Raw genomic sequence first — 14,831 nt, 5'->3', positions numbered from 1 at the left:
CCAGGGAACTCTTTTCAAAAAATTCTGCCTGGCCAAATGCAGCCAGTTGACTTGATTTTCTTCGAACTGATTTAGAATTCAGACATGTATGATGCAAATCCCGGTGAGGATTAGGAGAAGGGACTTTGTCATAACCATGAAAAACTGGCAAGGTATAGAGTTATGAAAAAGTGGAAACCCCGCCCCCGCCTCGATTAGTTCTGGAACTACAATGGGCGACAAAAGTGTTGAGACACTTAACAGTAAAATTCGATTTTCGAGCGTCTTGGACACATTTTCCCCCCTTCCCTCCAAACAATGTTGATTTTTCTATTTCTTGGACTGCACAGACCACAGCGCCTACACAACATTGAATTGGGGGGCCGGGGTATCAGAATTAACGCTAGATGTAAATAAACTAGAAAAAGTGCTTAAATATCGGAAAGCGTCATTTCCTGAAAGTGTCTCAACTACTTTTGTCGCCCATTGTAGTTGCGGGGGAAAGTAATTTTAACTGTATGCAGAAAACAATACAATTAAAGTTCAAGTTCAAGAAACACAAAACGCAATGACGAGAAGAATATTAAAACAGTATCACTTTTTGTTGAAACATAGGCCATTTCCGAGTTGTCTTTTGCCTCTGTGTCAAAACGAGTTTTCGTGCGAAACTATTCACATGAAAATGTGTTCCGCCTACAGGTTCATTATCCAGAAGTGTAGCAGCTCTCGTAAGCTTGTAATTCTCTTCATTGTTAGCAGCTGTTATTGTTTTAGGGCTAGGGGCATTGTTTCTGTTGTTTGTTCTATTGTTCTCTCAAAGAGTAGCAAGTCATTCATGTGAGACCTTACGAGAGCTGCTACATCACCCTCATTTTCACGCAAATCGAACTCAATTTGACTTGAAACCTTTTGCTCGAGGACTTACTTTGAAAGAGAAGCACAAGGTAAACTCGGAAATGGCCTATTTCTAGTTCTAATGACAGTGGGCATTTCATTTTGCTAATAATACCAAAGCTCACCTCCCAACAGTGCACAAATAGTTGACAAACTTGTAACAGATGCTCCATTTCTGGTCTCAATCCTCGGGCTTCAGATAAATAGTGCGCCAAATTCTCTTTGACCTCCTTATCACTAAATACAAATACAATTAGGAAACAAAGTTCAGTACCTCCTAAACAATTTGTCTTTCGTCTAGTTGAGGGCAAAGGAGGGAAACGGCTTGCTATCTTAAACACGTTTCAGGGAATCAAATACGTTCTATTTTCTAGTTTGGTTTCTTGATCTAATGTTGCTTTGTGCATTCTGTTATATATCCATATTACGTGACTTTTTGAACTTTAATCGGCCAATCCATGCTTTTTTTATTTTCAAGTTCGATAAAAACAATGATCGACCATGACTTTTTGGATCTAAGCAGAGGTCATAAGAACAAAATTTTGCAGTTAAATTAGATCGTACGAAATCAAAAGTGCCTGGGTTTTCAACTAACCCTGTCCGCAAGAGCTGCTGTAGCAGAAACGATCTCACCACGGGTGTAGCATCAATGCCATGTTCTGGAAAGGGTGAGAAATCCTTAGTCTTGGAACTACCCTCTATTACGTAACTCATGAACATGGCAAACAGCTCAGGATCCATCCCACCATCACCAGCGTTCGCACCGAAACAGAACAGTGAAACCAGTTCCATGAAAAATGAATTGCACCGACGACGGAAGTCATAATGTTCTTTAACAGCTTTCCTGTAAGTATAAACAGACGGTTTGATGGTTTTGGTGAGTGTGAACAAAACTTTTTGATTAAGAATACGAAGAAACTGAGCACCAATTATATTTCCTTTGAAGTTCGTCGCGCTTCCTTCGGTCAGCATGAGGCTTTAGACCGCACAGTTTTTTGAAGGTCGACTTCTTAGTGAGGAACTTTTAATTGCTTTACTGAATAAAAAATCCCTACATCTACCTTATGAACTTGGTGGACAGTATTTTGAAATCATCAGGGACATCTTGTTTGCACAACGGACACGTTCGTTCTCGCTCGATCCAATTAGATACACAAACCAGGCAAATCACGTGACCACAGGGCATTTTAACGGGGTCTTTTCCGGCTAGACCTTCCAGGCACACCGGGCAGGTGTTTACACCATAACTGTAAAAAAGAAAATACCGCATTAACTATGTAGTAAGCAGTAGTATGACCTCTTCTTGTTAACTAGCATGCTGCCCCATAGATTTACATTTGCATGTTTTGCATTGTCTCCTTACCTGGTATACCGTTTACTAACGGCCTCACTGCAATCCACAAGGAACTTCTCAATTACTCGCATTGTGTGCGGCTTTGTGAAGTCCGTCTCATCACCCAACGCCTGTTGGATTAAATCGTAGTAGCCTCAACACTGAATTCAATGTCAGAAGTTCTCATTAAATACGAGCTTCATAATGGGACTTTTTTTGAGAATTGAAGATAATTGTGAAAAATACTATTAAGATAGGAATAAAGCCCTTTAAGAACTTTTAACCCTACAGACCCAGTAGTATAACGTTCCTCAACAACTGATGTCATCGCAGCACCCACCTTCCACAGTTTGAAAACATTTTTGATGTCCGCTGGGTGGCATGGTAACGTGCCTGGACAGGTGTGTTCAATGAAAAGCCTTACAGCACTTGCTCTCTGCCATGCGGACCTAACAAAGAACATCAAAGATGGGTCACACACATGATTCACTTATCATCATACATCTACGTTAATTCGTAACTATCCAATTAACAACCGACTCGTGCTTTAGTGCGCATCGCCCAGTTATGAAGCACGTGGGAAGTTCGGAGAATACCAATTAGCATTAGCGTTAGCCTTGAGCACAATACCCCACCTAATCCCCCTTGAGAACATGATGTCCTGAGGAGATGTTTTACTTCACCTAAAAGATGGCCTTGTAAGTTAGGAATTCCTGTGTGAAATAACCCACTCTAAGTGGTTCACATGATTGGTTTTTCTTTAATTGAGTCGTTGGCTGATATACATACTTGCATTCCTGCAGAATGCACGCCGTTTTAGGTCCATACTGTGATAGGTTACTGATCATGTTGTGAGCACTGGATCTTATACTCAATACTCTGTTGCACCATACTAAGCGCGTCTGAGGGTCGGAAAACTCCTCTGCAGTTGGTTCAAGATTGGACAAGCACAGCTGAAGGGCGACTGCATCCAGAACCTAGAGGTTTAGAATAATTATACATGAGTAACACGATTGCCTCTACAAGTGTCTTTCAATGTGGCATTCTAAGGCATGGATACCCTAAACAAATACTATCTTTAATTATATACGTGATATTTTTTAGAGACGTCCTGTTTTTAACGCCAGATGGAAAGATCATTCACACTTCAGTGTTTCCATAAACAGCAACACTAGCACTTACCAGTTCTGATTCATTTGGTGGGGTAACTTGCAAAAGGCGAGTTACAATATCTGGTTGAGCCCGCACCAAATGACAAAAGTTTGTCAATCGTTTCTCAATGCGATCATACACCACATGGATGAGAGAGATGGTGAGAGCAAATTCCTCACTTGACTCCAACCCGGCGTGCAGTTCACGAGAAGCTGTGACAATGGCCTGACTGATTAACTGCAAAAGGTACAAACAGGAACAGCACTAAGGGGTATTTTAAGCCGAGAGTACAATATTGTGATGGTAAGGTCAGTGTTGTTAGTAGTCGGTTAGCTAGTTATATTAGCTGCCGTTCGTTAAGCCGCTATGGTGGAAACCGCTCTTGCGGGTGAGTGCCGCATTATACAGAACGTTGAATGTATATTTGTGATATAACTAGTCAAAACTTACTGCTTGTATTTCACAACGCAATGAACGCAGCGTATTTTGTTTAGCTTCCAAGAAATATGCAGATTTGAGTTATGCTGCTAATAACTAAAAACAATCTGGGGTTACATGTATTAGGGATTTTCAAACAGGAACTTGATCTGTTCTACGACCAAAAGTACTAACACAGCGAAGTGCCAACCCAGCATTCTAGAATTAGTTGATTCTTCTTCCTTTTAATGTTCCTGCAATCGTGAAAATCAATCTACACAATCTGGATTAACTATATCAGGAAGCTGTAGTTACTGTATGTGATCAAGCCATACCTGTTCCTCTTCTGGAACAATGGACTTATGGACCATGTGACCAAAGTCATGAAGGTAACGCAACACTGCAGATTCTTCATAACCTTCATATTCAGTTTCTTGAAGCAACTTTCCCATTTCGGAAGCATTAGCGAGGTCTTGTAAACATTGCTGAACTGGAGTATGTGTTCTTGCTAATGATAAAAGAAATCAGTGGTCAGTTGCAGACCACTTTAAGGATGTTTGAGAGGTGAAAGAAAAGAGTAAACAGCTTTTAAATGAACCGTGCTTGTCACAGCTTCTACTGAAGTCAACCACGATGAGGATATTTTCCTTCTCGGATAAACCCTCCCTTTTGTAACCACAGTGAATGTTTTGATCTACAAAAATTAATGTGGAGTCTGTATCAAATAAAGATTACCCATGGTATCACTTCCAACTGAACAACAACGTACATTAACAAGATGGCCAAGCTGTGGAAACTCGTTTACATAGCGTAATCAACATTTTTTTCCCAATCCATGAAAGGTTCTCTTATTCTTTAAGTCAATTTTCTCTCTCGTAATGAATATATATAGATAGGACAAATGAAATGCAGTTGAAACTTGAATGAAATTATGTTAGCAGATTGTAAGCAAAAAATGTACCTAATACCAAACAATAGTTATCGAATGAGAATTTTTTACAGCCTGAAAACTTGCAATTAAGCAATTTGCTCTCATTTTATTAAGGTTAAAAGTTCTGGCCTAAATGGAGCAATTTGCTTTCTGGCCAAAAAGGCAATTCCATTAACTGCGAAGATCAAATCATTCATTTTTACTCAGTTCTATTGTTAAGGCTCCATTGGTGTTGTTCTAAAAATAATTGATTGGTACAAAGCAAACGTACGCTATTATATTTTTCACTGTGACAAGAAATACCTCTTACTAACCGAGTTCGAAGTCCGTACTGTAAGTTACGGACCGAGTCTTTTCTCCTCAAAAAACGAGTCAATTTGTAATCGTTGTTAAGTCGTTAGCACGTTTAAATACACAATTTAAAGTAAAAGAACGTTTTAAACTTTTACTTGTTATAAAAGTCAAGAACACTTAGCGATGAATCACGAAACATTTTGGCAACAAAAACAGCTTTAAATTTAAGCGGGTCGTACAGCAGAGTACGGCTCTCTAAATTGACCAATCACAGCGCTCGCAGTAACTGAAAGATATCATAAATGAGTTATTGACCAAGTGTGAGGTCGAGATGGCTGGACATTAGCTTTTTTTTTGCGTATATTTGGACCGAGATGAAAGTTGAAAGTTGTTTATAGACACGCAAAAAAGAACATGGCCAAAATCCAGCCATCTTGACCGAATAAGCTTGGTCAATAAAGGATTTATTATACGGAAAAAGAACACTATTTTCTTGTGGGGGGACAGCGGGTAATCCCAAGCGGGCAAGATAGCGCAGGATTCGGTTTATCTTGCCCGCTCACGGAGCTGGCCATATAATAAAATGGAATATAGTCATTTAAAGGGCAGAATCAAAGCACCGCTTACCTGCAATGCTGCATGCGCCCCTCCACATGTCATCAAATTTTTCCTTAATCAACCACGAGAAAGGAAACTGCAGCTCAAACACCTGCCTTTCACGACCAGCAGTGATCACCGGCACACGTTCCCGTATGACGCCATTTTCAAGTGACAGGAAACCATCGTAACGAAACTCGACCATGCTGTGGCTTTGGAAAAGTTGTATCCATAAACGTGACAGCCAGTTACCTTCCTCTCTTACCAATTCCAGGTTTGAATCACGGTCCACAACGGCGATAACCTCAGAAAGGATTGGAATCACAGATGAGTAGACCCTCTGCCACAGTGCTTTCCTGAATGTTCCATTCTCTTGGATTCCTGTACCGCTTAAAGCCTCCGAGCGTAGCCAATCACTTGCCTTCATTCCAGCCCGCTCATCTTTTTCTTGAAGAAGTTTGTGGATTCGTCGAGCCAAGATGGTAGCAAATGACAAATCTGTAACCCAATTAAACATATCCAATAAACTAGAATTAAAAAAACATTTTTCTCACAACTGACAAATAAACCTAACTCTGCCAGTGAGATAAGGAATAGATTAAGTCTGCATACGAGCCAAGTAGCCCATCAGGCCGGAGCTTATTCTGGTCTCTGTAGCCTGAAGCGACTTGGAATATTTCTACTCTGCCCTGGATGGGATGCTAGTCTATCGCAGGGTTACCAGAACATTAAATTCGTCGGTATCCATTTGTACACCTCAGTGGAGAGAGGCACTGTGAGAGTAAAGTGTCTTGCCCAAGAACACAACACAATGTCCCCGGCCAGGGCTCGAAACTGGACCGCTCGATCCCAAGTCGAGCGCACTTACCATGAGGCCACAGCGCCTCCACTAAACAAGTAATAATCTACTTTTATTTACCAGTTTCTCTGGATCTGCAATCTGGAAGAAGACTCAACATCAGTTCTATCCGACGTGTTGACCTTGATGGACCACAAGACTCGTCATCAATTCTTGCAACAGCAGCTTGAACACAGCTTCTCAGTAGGCTGACAATGTCTACTTTATCCAGGTTTGTATATCTGGAGGAAGCATCAGCCGTGATCTCCATGCCAATGTCAGTCATTTCTTCCTGTTCCTGCTCCTCCTCAACTTCCATATCATCAACCTGCGTTGTACTTGGTGCCACGTCAAATAACTCACTGACGGTTCTGTCCACCATGAACTGAATGGCTGGAATTTGACCCGTTGGTGGACGAAGCTCGTCTATGTGAATAGACAACCAACGCCCTCCTTGAAAACCAGCAAACGTTGGACAGCCTCCAACAAGACGAGGGAGTTGAACAATCAGAACTATATGGATGAACGACAAGGGGTTGTGTTCAACACTTTCTAGTAAATCTTGTTCTGCAGTTGTTCTCTGTTCCACTAGGAGGTGACGAGCACAAGGGATCAAGTTGCAATTCAGATCTCCAGCATCACATTGGACAAGCAGCAAACCCTCTCTTCCGCCAAGTTTAGCAAAGAAGTCCCTATAAAGGCAAGTTGCATAATATGGATAGGAGATACCAGTGGGTTAAAGTTTTAATTTTTTTGTACTTTTTCTAGAAGAAATTTTGCATTTAATCTTGTATTGAAATGGAATTTCTGTGGCAAATAAAACCACTGTGAGGTAACTGGTCACCAAAAGAAAATCACAGCTCTCTAAACGAAGAACACCTTCTGCCCCACACGTCATGAGCGAGAGCACCTTGTCTCTGCAAACCGTAACAACATTCAAAAGAAATTCTACAGTAGAGGGCGTTTGAGACCTAATGTACATGTATTCTATGGTTTATCCTTGACAAATTACTACATAAAATAAGACACATTGAATAACCTAGAACTGGTGAACAAGTGTTTACCTTACAGATGAGCAGAACTGCTGCTCGGTGTGGAACTGCTGCAGACTCAGACATGTTACGTTTGGCAATGAGAGAGAGGTAGCGGATGAAATGTCTTGTAAATCACTTGATGACAGCAGCCTGGAGTGAGTTGTCACCTAATAGACAGAAAGTTGTCACATGAATATGGTTTTACTCAGCACTGATATAATACGATAACAGGACTGTGACCGCATCAACTTCAAGTTATAAAAATACAGATCTTTTAAAAAATTTCTTTCTTAAATTCTCTACTCCTAAAGCATGTGTTACTTTAACGACTAATTTCTCTACAGACCATTGAGACAAAGATGATGCAAAACTTTACTTACAATCTTTAAACGTCAATAGACTGTTGTGGCTCAGTTCACTTAAAAGAAAATTAAACTTTAAAATAACTTGCACATTTAATGCCAGTTTCAACAGTTTCCAAAGAAACAGATCAAAGATATCCGAGATACAGTACTTTTATTCTATGCTTTTCGTTTAAAATCCAGCGAGATACAAGGTAAAAAAAGACGTATCCTAGGTCAAGAACACTGTAATGCACGGTAAATAATCTGGTCTCTCACCTGAATCAAAGTTCCTTTGTCTGACTTTCTCTCCTCTGTCGTCAGAACATTTCTAAGGAAGGCTGTCAAACTTGAATGCTCCTGGACTGTAAAATACGTATCCCACAGTTTGTCTGATTGCTGTCTTAGCTGGGAGCATTGCAGCCGTGCAACAGCATCAGGTGTAGCACACTGTAACAGACGTTCTTGTGATTGTTTGAAAACCTACAACGGTAAAACCATGCGTTAAGCTAACGGCGCCAAGCACAATCGAAATTCACTTACAGTACACGCACAATTGGATTTCAACTTGTACCGACAAAAACATAATGACAGTAATGAAATTCGCACGATCAATGTGGCCAAAGAAACGCTGTCAAAGGAGTATTCAATAATTAATTAAATCGTTTTAGCACACCTCCTCCTCCCAGGAATGTCGGTCACTGAAATGACTCTGCTGTCGAAGCTGGTCCATGTTGCTGCACACTTGAAGCACTACAGATGCTGCGGTATCCCCATGGTAACCAACAAATGCATCACCAGGTAAATATTTCCTGTAAGAAACACCATCAGAATTCTATTCCCGTGACCTATTTAGATGTATTATATCTGGGCTAAATTACATCACAAAACAACTGTGAAATACGTAATGAAAACGCTAGCAAGCATCTTAAGTTATAAACTGAAAATGGAGAGCAATGTATTAACGAGTCAGGTAAAACTATCTTTAGAAGAGCACGCTATCATGTGAGCCTTTATTCCATTGCATAAGGGAAGCATTATCCAATCCTTGTACTCCTAACCAGCTAAAGAACGTACCTCATTTGCTGGTGGGGTGGGACATTTACATGAGAAAAATTTTTCACCCAGTCCTGAAGTCGACGCACCACGGCTGTTTGCGCAGAAGACAGGCTTGCTGATGTCACAAGGTAATGTTTCTCCAGACGATTGATCAGAGGAATTGGAAACTTACTGTAAACAACGTCTCTTTCAGCAACCACAATCAACCTGTTTGGATGATTTAATATAAAAAAGACAGTTAAATGGCTATTATTTTCATTACAGAGTGACACCGCTTAACTGTGGCTTCGTGCTTCCACTTGAGTATATGGTGTACGGTGTATAAGAGTGTAGACCATGGGAAAATGAGATCGATTTGATAAATATACATTAGTTATGCAACGTTCTCGAGTCGTATACCATGGAATATCCCACGAGTCACTTATAGTAGGATTTTCTTGGTATACCATACCATAGAAAATAGTGGCCAACACAATTAATGTAATTAACATGCGAGCGGCTCACGAATGGGAAGGTTGGGGTTATACCGTCAAATATACAACGGCTTTCCTGTATTCTGATTAGCTGTATTTTCTATGGCATGGTATAAAAGGTTGTGTTAGCGTACGTGGGGTCCAAATTACATCAGTGCTCTTACTAATCGAACAGTTAAGAACTATAAACTAGGCGAAAGCTAACAAGATTGTAAAATACAAGACAAAATATCCTCTAAGCACAAGTTGTTACACAGCATCAGTGTGGGTGTGCGATCCATGCTGAAAGCGTTAAACAGGCAAGACCTACCTGAAAGCATCATGGACACGACATTTGACACGATGGCTTCCCAGTCCAAGATCAACAAACTTCTGTTCTCCCAAATACACATAGTACTAAAGGTATAGAAAAATAGAACAGGATAAGAATAGAAAAAGAGAATATTTTAAACTCGGTTAGGTACACAACTAACACTTAATGGCCCACTGAGATTTCAATGGGAGAAAGACACTTCAAACCTAAAACATTTCATTTAATTAACTCTAAATTAAGTTTAGGAAAACATGCATTTAGATTCTCAGGTTCGGTTCTTTTTAATGGATTACCCCCACCCCCACCCCCCCCCCTCTCCACCCCCAAGAAAAAATTAAAGAAGCTACATCGCTTTCCAATTTCAAGAAACGTATTACGAAACACTTTGTAAGATAAGACCAATTCTTTTGTAGTCAGTTTCAAGTGATAATCATGAGATATGTTTCCGAACACCTATTGTAGATATTACATATTTTAGACTTTATTAGACTTTTCCTACTTTATAGTAGTCAGGGCTCATGCTGATACTAGCCTGTAACCCTGTTTAAATACAGTTGATCAACACCATATATCAGACAGACCTTAAAATGGACTACCTCGGTAAAATAACAGGTGAGCACAAACAAATAGAGAAGAGATATTATATCTGATTTAAATGACACCAAAATGATTTCTCAGAACCAGTTTTACTGAGATTAACCTAGAGTTGAACCTCCCGTAAGCGACCACCCAAAATGTCACGCCTAGGTGGTTGCTTACGGGAGGTGGCCGCTTACGAGAGCTCAGACCATATTGGGTCAAAATGTTGCCTCATTAGTATATGGTAACTGCAGAGACTTAGCCCATGTTTTGAATGTTATATTCATATGAAAAGTCAATTTCCAGAAAAAAATACGGTACTTCCCTTAGAGAAATGTCCGTCTAATGTTACAACGCCAAATTATCCCATATCCGCTCTCTTATCTGTCAAGTGGTCGCTTACGGGAGGTTAAAAACAAAAGAAAATTTCAAACTTTTAGCTCTGAAAGGGGTCACGGTCGCTTACGAGAGGTGGTCGCTTACAAGAGGTTACACGTATAGTGACTTGACGCAACCGGAGGTTCGACTGTATTTAATTTTTTGCCAGAGAGCATTTCACGAACTGACTGGAATGTGTTCACGATTGAAAACGAATTGTCACAAGAAATAGGATGGAATATTTTAATTGAAACCAAGTAAGTTTCCAGACATTCTCCATACCTGGTTAAGAGCATCATAAAGACTCTCATAGAGGCTCTCTAAATTTAGGAGGATCACTGTTTTTCCCGTTTCCATGCACACTTTAATTCGATTAATGTTCCGGCAGACCTGAAACAAACGACAAATAATTGCAGATGACCTCCATTCGCAACACCACATAGCATTGTTCTCTTTAACATCACTACGCATATAGGATGGGTCAATGTTCAGTGGCATTACTGCAGACACGTTACATGTTTAAGGTTCAGTAAATACATGTAGAAAAATAATAAATACCTGATTCATTCACCCCACAATCCTTATTTTACTGCAAGCAAATTATTGGTCATAATGGCCAAGGTCATCAATTGCGTTCGATCTTGATTTCTACATTGACTGCAAAAACACTTGAAAAAACGCAAAACTACTCGATGTAATTGATGTAAAGTGATTTATCTCAGCACTCCTAGTGCGTTGTTTGTGTTCACACAGTTTAATGGATCCTTTTGTGTGACAAATGTAAACCGTATAAACTATTACTACAAATGATGCTTGTTGGTACCTGTGTATATTCCTGATCTTTCGGGAAACTGCTCCCAAAAATTATGACAGGATCTTCTTTTTTCTTGAGCAGCTCTTCTTGAACAATCGGCAGAGCTGCATAGTTCTCCGTCAACACCAACAGGTATCGGCTTTCTCTGTTTGAAACAAAACAAAACGCCATTCAGTGAACATCTTTCACCTCACACAATGTAAATCAGCGCGAAAATACGTTACCCTCTGGAAATTTGACGCTCAAGACTGGCTTTGATCAGGTTCACTGCGGAGAAGGCATCTTCATTCTGTGTCACCTACAAAAGAAAACAAGTATCTCAATTCTCGTGAACAAGGACACTGATTAGCAGCAGGAACGTATAGAAGAATGATAAAACAATGCTGTGTTTATAGCTGCTTCAAGCTTACTACATAACGAGCTACCTAACGAAATTTAAGTCAATGGCACATTGGGAAGAAAACTATATTAAATCCAATGCCACAATGCCGAGCCACTCGATGTAATCAAACGTCGGGGAGGGACCCCCATACAAAAGGGTCGGGGGTGCTCGTCGGAAAATTTTGAAAGAATTTGTGGGCGTGGCTTGAAATGTTTTTTTACCCCTAAGAGGTACCATTCCAAAACGACAAATTATCCCCTGTTATATTTTTTCGGCTCAGTACCCTAAAAGGTACGACAAAAGCTCCAGCTGTGGACCTCTTGAGGCTCAACACCCTATAAGGTACCAAAACCGCGTTTTTAACTTTCCTAAAAGGTACGACGAACACCCCCGTCCTTTCCACATGGGAGTCCCCCCGGGAACCAAACTAACCAGACGGTCACGCGAAATAACACTCCTACCATGGTCCTTCTCCCCAGTGAGAACTGTCTCCTGAAATGTTTCCTGAAAACTTCGACTGGGTCAATCTCATCCAGTCCCCCAAAGTTTCTTCTGATGGCATGTTCTACCTCTGCCCAACTTGGCTCACGTCGATGCTCCTCGGCCATTTTGTACACCATCTTCACCAGGCTGAGCAACAAGAACAATACATTCATAAAACGCCGTGGCACCAAAGATGTTAAGTGCTGCCTACATACTTCCAACAACCTACTGAGAAGTTTTAAATGATAAAGATTATATAGGGTAGTTATGAAATGCCTACAAGAGTATTCATAACTTGGTTTACCACCAGTGAATTCCCCCAGGTAGACTGTATTGGACTCACTATATAAATAAATTCAAACCAGGACAAAGTCCTATCTGAGAGCAGATTAACGGTAAAATTTGACCATGGGATTCCGAGCAGGAACTGAGATCCTGCTTTGAAAGATAAACAATGATGCAATCTGTAAAACTACCAATTTAGTTCTTCTGAATTCAATGAAAATATTGCAGACTGAAAAACAGCCAGCTGCAATCAAGGGAAGGAAATAAAATCATAAAAAGAAACGTAAGATGTTTCAAAAAGAAGCCAGAAATATTGATAGCCAATAAAACGAGGGCTGACCTGATGAAAAGAAAAACACAGAGAGAACCAAACGAATATTTGCAACAAAGATCAGCTGAATGGAAATTCAGCAAGGGTTACAAACACGGAAAATGAAAAATAACTTAAAGAGTATAAGAGAACAAAGCGAGAGTAAGGGAACATTCCCACCTGTAAAAATCACGAAGCCCAAAGAATTCATCCTTCTTGGACTCTTGGAGAGTTTCAGACCGTCTCTGAGTATCGTAAAGCTCTTCGTAACCCCGCGCCAGTGGATTCATCAATGGAGCTACAAAGCTTTGTATGTGCTGATCAGTTGAACAAATGCCCCTAAATAAAATTTGAAAGTAAATTTGTGGCGAAGTTTTCGGAAAAAAATACTGACAAGGGTTCTCTACACTATTTAAATTGTATTTATGCGAAATTTGAATCAACTTGGCTTCATGAACGAAGATTAAACGCAAAGTTAAGCATAAGCTTTAAAATTGTTTTGAATTGACCTTCAATTCAGACAACTATAAATGGGTTTCCCACCCTCCAACCTAGTATCCATCTTACATTGCACTTTCCACAAGTTCCTCAGCGTCTGGCAGACCACGTGAAAGCATGATACCACGGTTCATTTTGGCTGGGTCCAGAGCCCAGTTTGATATTCCAATAAATGCTACTCTTTCTGGAAGTTGTTTTTCCACTTGTATGATGTCATCGGTAGAGCTCACACCGTCCTCAAGTAGTGGATGAAGAGTTTTTAGGGGCATCAGAGGCGAATCTTCAGCCAGGCCAATTTCATCCAGAACCACAACTGACACGTACTTGTCTGGGTTTTTGCCTTTCTGTAGCTTGCTGCATTGGCGAAAGGTTGCCATGATCCCTTCTGCAGTTGAGAGAGGACTGCATTGGTAGGACACCATATGAACCTAGTTAAAGGTAGAACCAATGTCAATATAAATTGCTTTTGCCACTGAACGCCCTGAACAAGTGAATGTTACATGTACTAGTGAATGTATTAGGCAAAAATTTGTTAACACTTCGAGGTGCAATGCAAGCATTATCTTATAGGAGAATCTTTGTTTACAATATTTGCCTCATTACCATAAGTGATACAGTTTCTGATGGAGCTACAAAGAGATTAATACTGAATGTTGAAAGAGCACAGGACGATTAACTGTCCCAAGGAATTTGAGCACGATGTATTGAATACTTTTTGTGCGACGCGGGTTTAAAAACTCAAAATTTTACAAAGAATGTATGAGCTCATTAGCGCTTTCGCCACACAGAAATTTTGATGCTTTTGAAAGCCAATTTCTCCTCGAATATTACACCCAAAGAGCCAAAAATTTCACCACTTACTAAGTTTCACAAGTTCTTTCAGTTTTTCTAGTAAAATCGTGTCTAGCATGATGCCTTCTATGCGCAAAGTCGTATGTTAATGAGGAAAAATGTAAACAATGACGTCAGTTAAGATTCGCCTATACCAAGGGTTTCCTTTCTCGGAGAAACAAGCGATTGTCACCAACTGTGAGGGGGTTTTTGACACATTTTTCATTTATTCACTTGGTCTCAATTATTCTGCACTAACTCTAGCGACAAAGCCAACCCTGAAACTGCACTTTTAAATGAGATTATCAACAATCAGAGTTAACTGGGAGATCTGCTGTTGACCAGCGGATGATCGCTGCGGGCATGCCTAGTTGTGCCATTGCTGTGCAGTTTTGCCCTCGTGGTGTCGCTCTGCATAGCTTTGTCGCTTTGTCTTTGGTTTGCCCCCTCCCACCCGCCTCTTGGTTCATGGTGGGCCCTTGTGTCCAGGTATAAAGTATACTTATTCTCCACTGAGAATTCAGTGTGACAGGTGCCAGGGGGAGGTGACCCATGGGAGGTTGCCATGGTTACCCCTTTATTTGCATTTTCCCACACTCGCTTGCTCATTGCCTGC

At 40.5% G+C, this 14,831-nt stretch overlaps 1 protein-coding gene across 1 annotated transcript in view; it reads right to left on the bottom strand.

Annotated features, from left to right (window-relative positions):
• The window catches only part of LOC145493523 (E3 ubiquitin-protein ligase rnf213-alpha-like), a 100,725-nt gene that overhangs the window by 11,541 nt on the left and 74,353 nt on the right, over positions 1-14,831 (bottom strand). The window contains exons 43-63 of the mRNA XM_081473012.1: positions 13,454-13,812; positions 13,067-13,225; positions 12,270-12,438; positions 11,651-11,724; positions 11,436-11,571; positions 10,895-11,002; positions 9,653-9,738; positions 8,888-9,076; positions 8,487-8,622; positions 8,090-8,293; positions 7,500-7,636; positions 6,517-7,127; positions 5,628-6,095; positions 4,111-4,283; positions 3,389-3,595; positions 2,996-3,183; positions 2,547-2,655; positions 2,237-2,337; positions 1,935-2,120; positions 1,469-1,717; positions 999-1,110 (exon numbers count right to left, since the gene is read on the bottom strand). Coding sequence (XP_081329138.1) covers positions 999-1,110; positions 1,469-1,717; positions 1,935-2,120; positions 2,237-2,337; positions 2,547-2,655; positions 2,996-3,183; positions 3,389-3,595; positions 4,111-4,283; positions 5,628-6,095; positions 6,517-7,127; positions 7,500-7,636; positions 8,090-8,293; positions 8,487-8,622; positions 8,888-9,076; positions 9,653-9,738; positions 10,895-11,002; positions 11,436-11,571; positions 11,651-11,724; positions 12,270-12,438; positions 13,067-13,225; positions 13,454-13,812 — 4,161 coding nt within the window. The remainder of the gene's footprint in view (positions 1-998; positions 1,111-1,468; positions 1,718-1,934; positions 2,121-2,236; positions 2,338-2,546; positions 2,656-2,995; positions 3,184-3,388; positions 3,596-4,110; positions 4,284-5,627; positions 6,096-6,516; positions 7,128-7,499; positions 7,637-8,089; positions 8,294-8,486; positions 8,623-8,887; positions 9,077-9,652; positions 9,739-10,894; positions 11,003-11,435; positions 11,572-11,650; positions 11,725-12,269; positions 12,439-13,066; positions 13,226-13,453; positions 13,813-14,831) is intronic.

This window comes from Orbicella franksi, chromosome 1 (assembly GCF_964199315.1).
Source record: "Orbicella franksi chromosome 1, jaOrbFran1.1, whole genome shotgun sequence".
NCBI classification, from domain to species: domain Eukaryota; kingdom Metazoa; phylum Cnidaria; class Anthozoa; order Scleractinia; family Merulinidae; genus Orbicella; species Orbicella franksi.
Note: the sequence above shows the minus strand (reverse complement) of the source record. Positions and strands in the feature narration are given on the sequence as shown.